We start from the raw sequence: 16,109 nt of genomic DNA, 5'->3' as shown, positions 1-16,109 counted from the left end.
ACGATCGTCTGCGTTATGGTTGACAAAAGATCTACGGAGTAAACAATATACTGGGAAAAAAGCTTTGGCAATTTTTCCTCTTATCAACAACCATGTGTTACAATCTTCATTTTCTCTCAAAACCCTTATTTTGTCCTCCGATTAACAGATCTGTTCAGGTATATCTCCTCTCTTTTATGCTATTCTTTATTGATATATAGATGTATCATATAAACTATTTTTGACGTTCTTTGCAACATATTTAATTTTTTAATTTTCAGATCAATTTATTTGGCGTTTCAGATAATCTTGAGTCCTCGATCTGAGCTAAGTTCATCATGGTTCTGGAGAAATAGATAAAGAAAATCAAATATTGGTGAAGCCAGTTTCAAAAAAAAAAATCAAATATTGGTTTTCTTTCTTTCCTGTCAAGCCAACATAGAAGACAAAAGAAGTAAAGAAGAAAAAAAAGTAAAATTATAATCTAACTATCTGTAATTCGATTATTTGTCTCTTTTTATACAGATTTTACTCTTTTTCTTCTTTCAGATTGTACTCTTTGATATGTCTCGATTTCAAAGTACAGTAGGATCTACTGTAACACCGACTGAGAATATGTTAGTACATATTATACCTGCGTAATAAAACATATTAACCAAGCAGTATGAGAAAAAGTTTTGCTCAGACGTAGTGCATAAGTGAAAACCCAAATCTTTTATCACTGTTGCATGAATCCTGTCCCCCTGTATAAGCAAAGATAACACAAACGGTAATGACTTTCTCGATAAATATAAAGTATATACAAACCGTGCCTAATTGAAAATCTTACTTTAGCATTAGTGAGCCATCTCCATTGTTTCTTCAACAGCAAGAATATGCTTCCAAAGCCTTATTACTTCCAATTTAATCTTCCACATCGATTTGAAAGGTTTTAAATCAGAGATGAATTCATAACAACCATTTCACGTAGTAAAGAGTTGTAGATAGAATTGCTTGGGAAATCGTCAGACTTATAATAGTGTATATATATAGAACGAATTATAGGGTTTACAAAATATATTGTAGATTTAACAAATATTCTTAAAACAGCTCGTGATATAACTGCCGAAATATGTTCATCGGAAGCATGGTAAGAAATATTCAATAGCCTTTGCCACAACTTATCGAATTGATACCCCGTACATATACACTTTATTATTTAGTTTCCATTAGTTCCTTAGAATTAATTAGTAGCCTTCACCACGAAGTCTCAAGTTACGATGAGTTTCCATTGGTAAATGCATGTGTTAATTACAAAATAATATGAAAGACAATGCCTTGGCCACAAAGACAGAACAACCATAGTGTTATATATAAATTCGTTTTCACACGGTACAGCTTTCCTTTGAAGAGAACCGGAGAAATTAAAAAATTGAATTAAATCGTGATATGAACCGGTTAAGCACAAAAGGAGTACTTTTTGAAACACATGGAACTCAAGACTAATGTAACTGTATCACTTTATATACAATTATTTTGTGTAGAAGTAAAGGCTTTTGTGATGTTTCATTCCACGTTATGGTAAAACCGAGTCACAGAACACGTTATACAATTTCGTCAATGAAGTTGATATGCGAAAATCAAGAAGATTAACTTAAACTTGAGTAGCATAGTTACTACAGTGTCTTCTCTATCATCACTCACGTCCTCGATCTTAGTCATGATGATAATTTTACAATGATGTTTTTTTCTGTGTTGAACCTTTGGTTTCTGATGTAGGTGTCTTTATTTTCGTACACAATGTTCTGAAAATGACGACCACATTATAATACTTTGCTTTAGTTAATATCCTATAGTTGGTAGTTAATGTTTCTAGCAATTAACTGAAAATCGAAATTGGACCAACCAGTTTTTCAATTGAATATTATGCTGGATTAGTTGAATACTTAATTGAGTGACACATAGGATGAGGTCTCTTTTTAATTAATACAAAATTGAGGTTACATCTTTTTAAATGATTCTCTTTTAATATATAAGGGATTTGTAGGTGGGGTGGGTGGGTAAACTTAGATTACTAAGTTACTTGTCAGGAAATCATCACCATATATTTCTTTTATTTGATTTAGTACCTAATTTCTAATTGATCACCGGTTACATTTTTTGTTGTTGTTAACACACATGATGTTACTCGATTAAAAATTTAAAAATCAACTAGATTCTGATCCGTCCTTCAAAAGGCGGATATATTTTTTGTTTTTTATTTTTTTATTTGTGTTTTATTTATACTCATATTTACTATATTTAAAAATTATTAGTTAAAAGTTTTGATAATTATATTGAATTTGTGATGTTATATAACTACACATTTGTACACAATATTTTGAAACCGATCCGGATTTGCGATTAAACCGGCAAACCCGTGGATCTGGTTAGTAATTCGGTTTGAGTTTTAAGAAAAACATCATTGTTTAATAATCTGGTAAAACCCACGAAACTCGGTAAAACCCACGGAAACCCGGTAAAACCCATGGAAATCCGCTAAAAACTCAAAATTCGGTTACCAGTTGAACCACTGGTTAAACCAATACGTAATTTTTAATTATTAACTTTTTAGATTTTTAATTATATTATTAGAATATGTTTGTATTCTAATTAGGAAATTAGATTTTGGGTTTTTATATAAAAAATATATATATATGATCTTGTGGATTATGAATCTATTGACAAATCTAATTGTTGTAATTTGGTATTAGTTTATTTTTGTTATCAATTATCAATTATAATTTTATGTTTTACTTTTAGATTATTTTAGATTTAAAATTTAATTTTATTATTTACAATAGACATTTAAATACTTAAAAAGTTATTAATATTTTGTAAAATTTAGTTCAAGCACATGAGCCTTTAATAGAAAACCTACCCGTATACATACATATCCACTTTCTATATTTTATAAAATAGGAGTAAGGAAAAAATACATAAATACAGTATATTAGTCCATATCGTATATGTAGAACCCGCTCCGTTTAATTTTGTGGTTATCTGCGGGTAATATATATATATATTTTTAAAATTTAGTATACGATTGTTCAGAAAAAAGTATAGAATTTAAATAGACTAATCATAATTTAAATTTAGTATTATTATTAGGACTGATTTAATGAACAGTTTAATATGATCATCAAAAAGAAAAAAATGATATCAAAAAGAGGACCGGTTATTGCTGTATGAAAGAAGCCGTGGACTTTGACACAAAGTGGGTCCTAAAATTAGGGGAATCAAATGGAAGTTATAGATAAAATTAGACATGTTACGTAAAAGAAATAATAAATAACTCCTAAATAAAATGAATGCATACTTGGACACAACCTGATATCAATTGGTCATGCTGAAAAATTTAATAGAATAGATTAGATTCTGACCCGCCCTTCAAAAGGGCGGGTATATTTTATGTTTTAAATTTTTTTGATAAATTTAATTTTATATTTGTGTTTTTTTAATAAAAGTTATTTTTTTATAAAAATTGAACAACCTATATATTACTTATTTTGAAATTAAAACTGTGTTTAATTGAAGACTTTTTATTGGGATTTGTTGAAAATATATATTCATTATTTATGCAAATATTGGTTAATAGTTTAAATAAAATCCCAGATTTAAAGTATAAAGTTATGTGCTTTGGATGTAATTAGTTAAAATCTGAACATATGAATTTACGGTTAGAAAAGAAAATAAAGAATTGTGTGTTTTGCATTTAGGAAGTAAGAGATTGGGTCTAAGTTTATATATGTAATGATACAGGGTATATAGATCGGAAGAAAAGAAACCTACAAATATGTTTGTTTTTGTGATAATCGTATAATGTGTATACAGAGAAAAATGGATCCCACATAGTTTGCAAGTAAACTGGCAGTTAATTTGTAAGTAAACTGGCAGTTACAATCGAATAATCTATGTTAATGGTAATTAATTATTAAAAAATGTGGTTATAATTAATTGGACCTAACTATTATCAATTGGTCATGCTGGAGAATTAATAGTATTGACTAGATTTTGACCCGCCCTTCAAAGGGCGGGTATATTTTTTGTTTTAATCTTTTTTTGAAAAATTATTTGTTTGTATTTGATTTATTTTATAATCATATTTGTGTTTGTTACTAATTTAATTTGATATAATAGTCTTTTAAATAAATGAAATATATAGATGTATCCAATATGTCATATTTATTGGGTTTTTAACCAAAGATTTAAACATAAGTAATTTTATGTTAAATTTTGATACTTGTTCATGTATTACAAAATTTATATGTGATTTGTTCTTTTTTATTTTTAATTTGAAATTTATATATTTTAGTTTATAGAATTTTATATGATTTAAACAGATAGTCAAACCCAAACTAAAACCCATAAAATATGAATTGAAACAAAATTTTGAATTCTGAATAGACTTAAACCAAAATCTCATCATATAATTAAACTTCTTAATTTATTAATAATAAATATTACAATATCAACAACTTAAAATATTTGTGTTCAAATATTAATAACATAAACAATTTTTCGACCCACACTTGAAAGCACCATATATTTTATGATGTAAAATTTCATTAATAATTTTACAAAAATTATGTAAATTCGTAAAGATTTTGTCTATTTTGAAACCGGAAAAATTCGGATATGTTTTCAAATCTATAGATCTAGTGATTCAATATGTAATCTGGTTTGGATTTCAAGAGATATTCATCAACTAAAATTTTGATAAAACCCACAAAAACCGTTAAAACCAGAGGGTGCATGTTGAACCTATAGGTGATTGATATAATTCAATTTTATTTAAATTGTTATTTTTTATAAATTTAAAATTTAATTTCAATGTTTTAATTAGATATTTAGATAATTATTAATTGATAAAAGTCATGTCCAACATAAGTATTTTTATCTCCTATTGGTATAGGTGAACATATGAACATGACCTATTGACCTATACCAAACATAACAAAACTTATACCCGCGGATCTTAAAACATGAACATGACCTATTGATATAGGTGTGGTCCAACTATTTAATAAAATAGATTAAAAACTATTAACTATTTAGAAGAAATACTATACAAAAAAACACAGATACGATTAAAACACACAAATATAATTTTTTTTTTAAATATAAAACAAAAAATATACCCGCCCTTTTAAGAGCGGATCAGAATCTAGTTGTATTTGAATTATGAGAAATTGCCAAAAATACCATTTTCATAGTACCACTTTTCATGTTTACACTAACCACTTTTACCACTACTTTTAATGAAGAGTTTAGATTTGAAGGTTTAGGATTTAGGGTTAAGATTTGATGTTTTAGGGTTTAAGGTATATAGTTTAGGGTTTAGAGTTGAGGATTTAGGGGTTAGAGTTGAGGATTTAGGGTTTATAGTTTAGACTTTAGGGTTTAGGGTTTAGGATATTGAATTTAGGGTATATAGTTTAGGGTTTAGGGTTTAGAGTTGAAGATTTTGGGTTTAGGGTTCAGAATTGGAGATTTATTATTTAGAATTTGGGATTAGAATTTTGAAATGCATATAAAAACAAAGATATAAGAGTTTTTACCATTTTAATAAATAAGGTATTTTTGAAAATGTGTCTTTAGTGGTGGTAAAGATGAATAATGGTACCTTGAAAGTGGTATTTTTGAAAATTCCCCTTGAATTATATAGCGTAACTCTAATTTGTTGTAGAAAATGTTTAAATTATATTTTATGTGAAATGAAATATAAATAATTTAAATTTTAAAAAATTTCTAAATTTTTAAAAATTACTTTTTAATACTGATATATTTATAAACTATATTATTAAATTATAAAAATGACCTATTAATAGTCCAACTATTTTATAAAATTATTAAAACTTTTTACTAATCAGTTAAGAAAAATATTCTACACAAATATGATTAAAAAGATACAAATATAAAAATTGAATTTCCAGAAAATGTAAAACAAAAAATATACTCACTCTTTGAAATGTTGATCAAAATCTAAATTGTATTATATTATCTTAATTAAACCACAGTTCATTTCCATTAATTTTTATAGTGGACATAATATTTATTAATGTAAAGTATCAATATTATTGTTTCCAAATGATATAATTTTTATTTATTCTGATGGATTCCAAAAGAAAAAAATAACCGCATATTACGTAACATATAGGTGGAAGTTACATATTTAGGAAACCAACGTGGAAGTTACAATTTTTTTAATAAAAGTAACTACATAATATATCTAGATAATTATTTAGATGCATTATATTTTATCTTGGACACAACCTTTAATCAATTGGACATGTTGAAGAATAAATATAATAGATGCTTAAACAAAATAATAAATATTAACTTACTTTATAAGAGTTGACAATAGTACCCTTCAGTGCCTATCATGGCGTGGTTTTATTGGTCAACAAAAACCCTTAAAACCCTTAGGCCCAACTTCACGCTTCATCAAACATATACAATCGAGAGCTCTAGGGTTTAAGCGGCTGCTCTTCGGACAGAACGAGAGGGAGGAGTCGATACCTCTGCGATTAGGGTTTCCTCAAAAAGAAGTGAAAATGGTGGCGGACAAGAGCAAGAAGGCGAAAATTGAAGAGGAAAACGTCGAGCAGATCGATGAAGAGCTTGTCCTCTCGATCGAGAAGCTTCAGGAGATCCAAGACGACCTCGAGAAGGTAATTGAAGATTAAAAAAAAAGTTTGTTTCTTTTTTTAATCTCCTGATATTTTTGGTACTGAAGAATTGTCTGTGTTTTTGATTGCTATGTGGTCCGAATTACGCAAAAAAGTCTGTGTCTTTATGTATGTTGTTGTGTCTTTAAGCTGAGATGTGGTCGTTTTCACATCAATGGTATATGATAGCAATAAATGAGAGTCCACACTTTGGTTTAATCTCGTTTTGTTATCCTTTTGTGTTGGTGGGTAGATAAACGAAAAGGCTAGCGATGAAGTCTTGGAAGTGGAACAGAAGTACAACGTGATAAGGAAGCCTGTTTATGACAAGCGTAACGAGATCATCAAAGCCATCCCTGATTTTTGGCTCACTGCTGTAAAGCTCATGATTCTCCTGTTCTGTTTCCCTTTTTAGAATTTTAAAACTTGTTTTGTGTCTCTGATTAGAGTTGGTTTGGAAATCTCCTCTTTTGATTGCAGTTCTTGAGCCACCCTGCTTTAGGTGAGCTTTTGACAGAAGAAGACCAAAAGGTTAGTGGGTTTCATTAAGTACCCCTTTCGTCATTCATTTACATTTGTGTCATTCATTTACATGATAGTGACCTCTGTTTTATGACAGGTTTTCAAATATCTTAGCTCTCTGGATGTTGAGGATGCTAAAGATGTGAAGTCTGGATACTCCATCACCTTTGTAAGTTTCTTTCAATCAGACATCTGATTGTTTTAAGAAAGCCAAGCTAAGTTTTGAGTTTATCAGTATACTGACTGTAGTTAATTTGTGATAACTACAGCACTTCAATCCCAACCCCTACTTTGAGGATGAGAAACTCATCAAGACTTTTACCTTCCTCGAAGAAGGGAGCACCAAAATCACAGCCACACCTATCAGGTGGAAAGAGGGCAAGGTAAACTAACTATGTTTAGTTTAGTTCTTGAATTGTCTGACACTCTTTGATGTTATTGTTAACCAATGTTTCTCAATTATGAAGGGCTTGCCAAATGGAGTGAGTCAGGAGAAGAACGGAAACAAACGTGCATTACCTGAAGAGAGGTATGGTTCGGTCATCTCCTTGTTTAAGTTTAAAATCTCGGCACCATGACTTTAAACCCTTTCTGAGTAGCAAATTACATGCTTAGTGACTCTATCTTGACTATCTTTTTCAGTTTCTTTACCTGGTTTAGCGATGCTCAACACAAGGAGGACCTTGATGTAGAGATTAACGACGAGGTAATCATCTTATATATTATAATGAGTAACATGATGTCAGTCTGGCCCAATTTGAACTCCGAGATTCGTCTTCTAGCAGGTTGCGGATGTCATCAAGGAAGATCTATGGCCCAACCCTCTCACCTACTTCAACAATGTAAGCAATTCACTTCTAGCTTTGTTTAGAGCATAAGATTTTTGTTAATCGTTATATGCAACTTTGTAGGAGGCTGATGAAGAGGATTTTGATGATGGTGATGATGAGGATGATGATGATGATGAGGTAAAAATCTAATAGAATTTTCTTTTGCTTGGTTAGTTTTCTTCTGAAAGTTCATTGCATCATATGGTGCGATGAAAGTTTAGATAGACATATCCTGAGACAGAACACGTTTATATTCCAATATGTAAGTTTTTTTTTTTTGCAAACCAAAACTGTAGGGGAAAGAAGGTGACTCTGATGAAGATGATGACGAAGAAGACAAAGATGGTGAGGAATGATGAGAGAGGTTCCTTCCCCATAAACCACATTTGCTTACATGTAATGTGTCAAGTTTGTGTGTTTGAATAGTTTTTTTAAATTTACGCAAAATGTCTCATGACAACAAAAGACGAGGACAAGACAAGCTAGTAGTATCTTTTGTTTGTATGAAAACTCTTTCCAGCCTTTTGTTGCAGTGTCTTAGATGGTTTTTGATTATTACATAGTCCTATCTTCTTACTGTTCTTCTATAAAATGCCCCTCTTGCGTACTACACAATCTTATTTTCACTCGGTGTCTGATGCTAACGACAAATGAATGTATTATGAGCTCATTTTGACATGTTTATAATTCTTCTTATTGATACATGTTTTTGCTTGTTGTGTGTTCTTTAATGCAGCGAGTAAACGAAACCTAACTTAAAATTCTTTCTTCGTAACTCTAATTATGATCTTCCTCAAGCTTTCTGGCTTCACTTGATAACGCAGTTAAGTAAAATTAATAACAAATCTGAATTTAGCTGTTCGTAATACCTTAGTTAAGTTGTATGTTAATCATCACTAGAGCTTGACAGCACGGGGGGTCTTTATTTTTGTAAATAAATATTTGTGTTGTATATATTTTATATATTTTCCATATTAAAAATTTCTAAACATAGTAATTTTTTAATTTTTTTTTTCACACTAAAGGATGATTATATTGAACAACTGCGATTACAACATTGACCGGCGATTTCACAAATCCCGGCGAAACAGGACCGACGAACCAACACACTGGTTCTCGGAAACAAAGCCGGCAGAAACAAGTTCTCCGGAAACTGAGTCTTATACTAGGGAAACATTTTAAAAACCAACTTAAGATAACATGCATGGAGAATAAAGGATCAAAGCTAAAGTAGGATTAAAAACCAAAAAGAAAACGAAGAGGAAGAAAGCTTCAAAGATAAGCACCAACACTCCAAAGACGTATCCTTGATGAAGAACTTGAACCTCCCATAGTGAAAAAGCATAGCAATTTTAATCAAAGAAAACCTAAGCTTCAAACCGGAGAACAGAACACATTGTTCTTACTTTTAACCGGAGACGGCGGAATGAAATGGCGGAGTCAAACTTAACTAAGGAGCGATATGCAAACGCCAAGGAAGCTGAAGAACGACATGCAAACGAAACATGTAAACGCCGAAGCTTGTGAGAGACGAGGGCTCGATCGGACCTCTGGGTTGATGACAGGGAGCGAATCACCACCATCCATTCAAACACCAATCTTGAGAGTCAAAACGGATGAAGGATCGAAATGGAAAGAAGTCAAAGACACCATCAAAGGAGAAGAGGTGCATGCATCAAGAAGACAAACCACCAACCATTGATCTTGCATTAATCCCAAAAAAATAGAGCCCAAATCAGATCAAGAAAAGATCTGAAAATTCAGCTTATCACCATCCAAATCCGCATGCAATCTAACCGATGAAAAGCATAGAAGAAACAAAAGAAAAAGATTAAACCCGACTCCGACTCTGTGGAAGCAGTCGGAGCCGGTGAACGATGGTGAAAAAGAAGATCTTATGAAGAGAGAAGGGAGAGGAAAACAGCTGCTTTTGAAGAGAGAAGGAAAATCTGCTTTTGTTAAGTAGTAATTTTATAATTTATATTGTATAACTTCAATATGTTTTTTGAACCATCGTATCACTTATATTTTTATCATATATTTATCGTGTTAGATTTGCACTAAACTATTATTTGTATGAAAATATGTTTAAAATGATTTGACAGATTAATTATAGTTTATTTATATATTAATTTAATTGTATCTATATTTTATAATTTAATTCGATATCATTTCATGTTTATGAAAATAGAGTAGATTAGTCCATTAATTTAATCCGTTTGCCGTCAAAAAAATAATAATATTTAATCCGTTATATGGGATTTTCATAACTTATTTTATTGTTTTAGTTATTTATATCTTTTATAAATAATAAATAATTTAAAATTATTAAAAAGTGAAAGACAAAACATATGGATAAGTAGTAATTATATTGTGAACAATTACAGAATATACATCTGAGATTATGGGGCGAATGATTATCCATATTTTAAGAATATTCTATAAAAATATTAGATTGCCTGCTAAAAATGTATAGTTTGTTTAAATAAAATTTAATTAGTTAGAATAGTGAAATATTAATATTATTTTAAAAATATTATTTTTAATGAATAATCAAATTGTTAGTTAGTTAAATAGTGATTTAGGTAAGTTATATGTGATAAACAACAATTAAATAATGAAATCTGTGAATAGTTAATATGTCAATGACAAAAATGTAATAAAATATATGAAAAGAGGTAATAAATATCTGTAGAATTATTAAGATAAAGACAATTCAAAGCAGGTAAGTTTTGTTTCGTACTAATGTATTAATAAAAACAATTAATAATGAAATCTGTGAGTGGTTAATATGTTAAATGACAAAAGAAGTAATAAAATATATGAAAAGATATTTAATAAATATCTGCAAAATTATTACGATAAAAACAATTAATAAAATAATTAAAATGAGTGGAAAATAAATGTAAAATCCGTAATAAACATTTTAAATAGGTAAAATTTGTCTCGTACTTATACTTTAATGTATTAAATAATACACATATCTTCAACTTTTGTTGACAAAAAAGATGCTTCAATTTTTTATTGTTTTGTTGATTCACATCTATTAAAAAACACAAGATAAACAGTGAAAAAAGGAAAGTGTGAATATTTGCTTGTCTAAAAAGAAAATACAGTTCTGTCACCGACTAAAAAGGTCTGATAAACACTCTAGTCCTTGTGTTATAAATATAAGTAACACTAGAGGCTAGAGCATATCAACAACAACAACAACAAAACAAAAGCGTTAAACACTGTTTCTTCGACTGATATTTGCTTCCGTAAGTAGTCATGAAACGCAAACTATCCCACGTAATCGATAACTACCCTGAACCAGACGATGCGGGCACAATCAGAGTCACGGCAAGGATCTTTGGCCAAGATGCTAACTCGACGTTCACGACTGTGGCGTTTGCCGACGACTTCCTAGATGAGGAGAACGACGAGTGTATAAGCAAAGAAGACTTGAACTACTTCTTGATGGATGCCGAAATCGAGCAAGATGTTATCTTTGATGCGCTAGCAGACCTAGATGACTATGTTTATGAGGTAACTTGCCCCACAAGTACTGAGTATTCTCCTGGGTCTCTTTTGAAAGTTCGGTTGGATCTTGTTCCTGATTATCTCGAAGTTGATGACGATGACGCTGACGCTGAGATTGAAGAAGCTGCTCAAGTCTCGTTTGATGATACCAGCAATATCCGGTTTCGACCAGCTAGCAAGCTCGTGGTCAAGTCGCTACCTAGGAAAATATACAACAAGAAGACTGAAGAGGAAAAGAGAAAGAACAAGAAGATGATTTGCTTAGAAGAGTGCAGCATTTGTTTGCAAGAGTTTACCAATGGAGGAAAAGTTGTGACTTTATCTTGTGGACATGAGTTTGACGATGAGTGTATCGTAAAGTGGTTTGAGACTGGTCATGTTTGTCCATTGTGTCGTCTCGAGTTACCGTGTGATGATGAAATATAGCATGTCAAGATTGTAGGGTTGAACCCCGTTTATTTATTGTAATACATCATTGTTAAATTTCTCTTTTTCATTCCGATCCTTTTGTTTTGTTACTTTAGTAGAGTATGGTTTTATATTAGTATCAACATACCATCTTTTGTTGTCTCAAACACCTAGCTAACATCAACATATAAACTATACATCACAAGCTCTCCTCTCACACATACTAAAACATCATACATGTACACACACTCTCTACATATACATATGGACATTATAGCAATGGCTGAAAGCCTGAAACTAGTCCTTGTTCAGAGATAAGTCCAAGTCATCATCCTAAAATAGATTACATACATAAGCTCTCTCTTGGTTCGGTTGCTGCAATCACCAAGGATACATAGACATGTTCAATCTAGTGGATCATATATCTAAAAGTTTCAATGGAAGGTGTGAAACCCACAAACCTGGTTGTAAGAGGTTTGACCAAACATTGAATCTGAAACACAATTTTGATGATGATGATCAGTGGCAAACATGGGTTGATCATGAGAGATATGAAAGCAACCACTACTAGTCTACTACTAGCTGTTGGGTCATACATTGAGGAAGTATCTTGTTGTTGTTGTTGCAAGTCGTTCAGTTCCATTTCAGATTTTATCTCCTTCTCTTGAACTTCTTACATTCAAAGAGTAGTACCAAATGGTGTAGGATTCGTGTACTCCTCCCTAATTTGTTGTAAACCCAAACAACCGTCTCCTTGTTGTTTCTCTCCAATTTGTGGAAATAGAACAATTGGTTTAAACCTGTGTGGTAGTACATTCAATAGGCAAAAGTTGATTCTTTCCCTAGTGTTCCTGCAAAGTGAAGGAAACCTTCAAGAAACTGAAATGAAACCTTTGAGTATAAATGATTCGAGAAGAAAGGAGAATATACTTACACACCTTGTGAATTTGAATTATTTCAATAGAGTTCCTCAGTGATTCTTCCAATAAACTGAGGTGATCAGTGTTTCCTATTCTTTCAATGTTCGTCCAACAACTGATCAAACAGCCACCAGATGAAGAAAAAGACTCAAATAGGAGTGAAGATTTCAAGATAGTTAAAAACTCAAGAAAGTATAATATTTTCACAACTTTAGTCTCCTATGACACTCCATAAGCTGAGCTTGGAAAATCGCTACTTGGTTACTGAGAATATCAATATCACACAAAATGGATAACTCTTTAGCTTTCTTCAGTATCACACATTTTCTTTTTTGATAAAAATGTTAAAATTTATTACCATTTTCTTTTTTGACATAACTACGTAGAACATAGATGCAAATAATAAATCTAAAACACATACTCAGTCTAAGCTACACAAGGAGAACAACTACAAGCATAACAACAAAACCATAGGACACAGTATCCCACATTTTCTATTCGAGTATGTAACTTGCCAGTTGCCTGTGCTCTCAAGCCGTTTTATCTTCCAGCTTAACCCTAAACCCGTATCCTGTTCAAATACATTAACCTTTTCATCCAAAAAAAAGATGAACGTTTTCTTAGAATACTCACTTCAATGACCTGATGAACGTTTTCTTAGAATACTCACTTCAATGACCTGAGGAAGTTTTACTTCTTGCTAGGTATTGTATTGTACCTCTCTCTATGTGTCTCAAAGCTTCAAACCGTAAAGTTTATATTCAGAAGACATAGAGTCTCTATATCTCTCAAGAGGAGAAGATTAGATATAGACATATCCTGAGACAGAACATGATTATATTGTATTGTCTGAATCTATTCTTCGGATGTAAGTTCTTTGCCTGATAAGTTTTTTTTTTTTTTTTTGCAAACCAAAATTGTAAGGGAAAGACGGTGATTCTGATGAAGATGATGCCAAAGAAAACAAAAATAGTGAGGAATGATGAGAGAGGGTTCCCCAGAAACCACATTTACTTAGATGTAATATGTTAAGTATGCGTATTGAATAGTTTTCTAGTTTACGCAAAATGTCTCATGACAAAGAGTTTTGTATGTATGAAAACTCTTTCCAGTCTTCGTTGCTTACATGGTTTTTGAGTCTTACATAATCTTGTCTTCTACTGTTCTGCTATAAAAAGCCTCTCGTGTTATATGATCTTTATGAGCTCCACTATTTATGTTGTCAGAGACCTCTGACACAATGACGACAGATCCTTTCCAGTTGAGCTAAAGGCTTGATAATAAATCTTAAACTTTAATTAGGTGATAAATTGTTTCCTCTGCCAACTATAGTTATCATCTCCCATCTCCTCAAGCTTGTGGCTTTACTTGATCTCTTGAAACCTTCTCCATCGTCTCTCATAAAAATGTATATTCATTACTCATTCTATAGTTAGATTTCTTTTTTTTGAAATGAATGTTAAATTAATTCAACCAAAAAAAATACATTTTTCAACCAGAGTTGCTTGTTTGATACATTTTTCATTCTATAGTTAGATTTCGATCACGTTCATGTAAACATGTCTAACTTTTAGACAAAAAAAAATGTCTAACTCTTATTGTTTAGTGTATGCAAATTTACTTGGTGAAATACGGTTCTGTTTCATGGACTGGAGAAGAGCCAATGTTTGATGAACATAAGAGAAAAGATGCTAATTTGGTGAAAAATACTGTAACGGAAACTACTAAAAAGAAAAGGCAGAGAAGATTGTGATTCTAATTGTTCAAGCGGCTAAGGAGCTTAACAAAAACAATTCTATGGATTTTCGTCGATCATAATTATTTGCCGCTAATGTAATTTTGAAAAACTAAACAAATATGAAAAATGTTTTTTTTAGCTGTTTGTAAGAAAGTTAATTAAGTTTTATTTTTCTAGTTTAATCATTATATCATTTATATTTCACTTAGTTTATGTTTTTATGATTTCACTCCCTACTCATAAAATACAGAAAAATGTGAAACGGAGAGAACATAGTAGTTGCACAAAAAGGGAAAGAACATAGTAAAAAGGAAACTGTTAATCCGTTGTCTGTGAGAAAGGAAATTATTAATCGTCTTGAAAAGAAAAAAGGAAATTACTAAACAAAATACTATTAGGTCACCGACTAAAAACGTTAGATAAAACACTAGTCCTTGTGCTATAAATATAAGCCACCCTATATAACAAATCAAGTTCATCGATTCAGTTTCTTTTTCAGAGCGACTATCAAAAAAGGAAAAGAAAGCGTTAAACTCTGTTTCTTCGACTGATATTTGCTTTCGTCAGTAGTCATGCAACACAGATTATCCCACGAACTAGATAACTACCCTGAACCAGACGATGCGGGCACAATCAGAGTCACGGCAAGGATCTTTGGCCAAGATGATAACTCGACGTTGACGACTCCGTTGCTTGCCAAGGACTTCATATATGATGAGAGCGACGAGTGTAAAATCCTCCTAGACTTGATTTTCTTCTTAGCTGAAGCCGGAATCAACGTCGATGATATGGGGATGCGATTCTGAAGCTAACCGCTTATGCTGTTGGGATCCCCGCAAGTATTGAGTATTCTCCTGGAGCTGCTTGGAACATTCGGTTGGATCTCGTTCCCGATTATCTCGATGATGATGATGATGACTTTGAGATTGAAGAAGCTGTTCAAGTCTCGTTTGATGACACCAGCCATATCCAATTTCGACCAGCTAGCAAGCTCGTGGTCAATTCGCTACCTAGGAAAATATACAACAAGGAGACTAAAAAGGAAGAGAACAAGAAGATGATTAGCTTAGAAGAGTGCAGAATTTGTTTGCAAGAGTTTAGCAATGGAGGAATGGTTGTGAGTTTATCTTGTGGACATGAGTTTGACGATGAGTGTATCGTAAAGTGGTTCGAGACCAGTCATGTTTGTCCATTGTGTCGTCTCGAGTTGCCATGTCAAGATGAACTATAGCATGTCAAGATTGTAAGGTTGAAATCCGGTTACTTTTTTTTTTTTGAAATCCGGTTACTTATTGTAATAAATCATTGTTAAATATCACTTTTCATCCCGATCTTTTTGTTTTGTTACTTTAGTAGAGTATGGTTTTATATAGTATCAACATACCATCTTTTGTTGTCTCAAACACCTGGCCAACATCAACATATAGACTATATATCACAAGCTCTCATACATACTAAAACACTATACATGTAGACACTCTCTCTCTCTCTCTCTCTCTCT

The 16,109-nt window shown here is 31.5% G+C and overlaps 3 protein-coding genes across 4 annotated transcripts; all 3 read left to right on the top strand.

Annotated features, from left to right (window-relative positions):
- Positions 1–6,429: 6,429 nt before the first annotated feature.
- Positions 6,430–8,578, top strand: LOC108822323 (NAP1-related protein 2). Of its 2 annotated transcripts, none has more exons than XM_018595455.2 (10): positions 6,430–6,671; positions 6,922–7,044; positions 7,149–7,199; positions 7,288–7,359; positions 7,460–7,573; positions 7,658–7,719; positions 7,833–7,896; positions 7,976–8,032; positions 8,102–8,158; positions 8,317–8,578. In XM_018595455.2, exons 1-10 carry the CDS (start codon positions 6,555–6,557, stop codon positions 8,374–8,376), a joined length of 777 nt encoding a protein of 258 aa, XP_018450957.1. In that variant the 5' UTR covers positions 6,430–6,554; the 3' UTR covers positions 8,377–8,578. The 2 variants fall into 2 exon arrangements, with proteins under 2 accessions (XP_018450957.1, XP_018450883.1); XM_018595381.2 differs by having other exon boundaries at positions 7,973–8,032.
- A 2,659-nt stretch (positions 8,579–11,237) lies between these two features.
- On the top strand, positions 11,238–11,968 carry LOC108844447 (putative RING-H2 finger protein ATL50). Its single transcript, XM_018617709.2, has one exon. It carries the CDS (start codon positions 11,291–11,293, stop codon positions 11,966–11,968), a length of 678 nt encoding a protein of 225 aa, XP_018473211.2. The 5' UTR covers positions 11,238–11,290.
- Positions 11,969–15,180: 3,212 nt separating this feature from the next.
- Positions 15,181–15,839, top strand: LOC108844435 (E3 ubiquitin-protein ligase SIRP1-like). Its single transcript, XM_056989410.1, has 2 exons — positions 15,181–15,404; positions 15,449–15,839. Exons 1-2 carry the CDS (start codon positions 15,181–15,183, stop codon positions 15,837–15,839), a joined length of 615 nt encoding a protein of 204 aa, XP_056845390.1.
- The last annotated feature ends 270 nt before the right edge of the window (positions 15,840–16,109 follow it).

This window comes from Raphanus sativus, chromosome 1 (genome assembly GCF_000801105.2).
Source record: "Raphanus sativus cultivar WK10039 chromosome 1, ASM80110v3, whole genome shotgun sequence".
Classification (NCBI taxonomy): Eukaryota; Viridiplantae; Streptophyta; class Magnoliopsida; order Brassicales; family Brassicaceae; genus Raphanus; species Raphanus sativus.
This window is presented reverse-complemented; position numbering and strand designations above follow the sequence as displayed.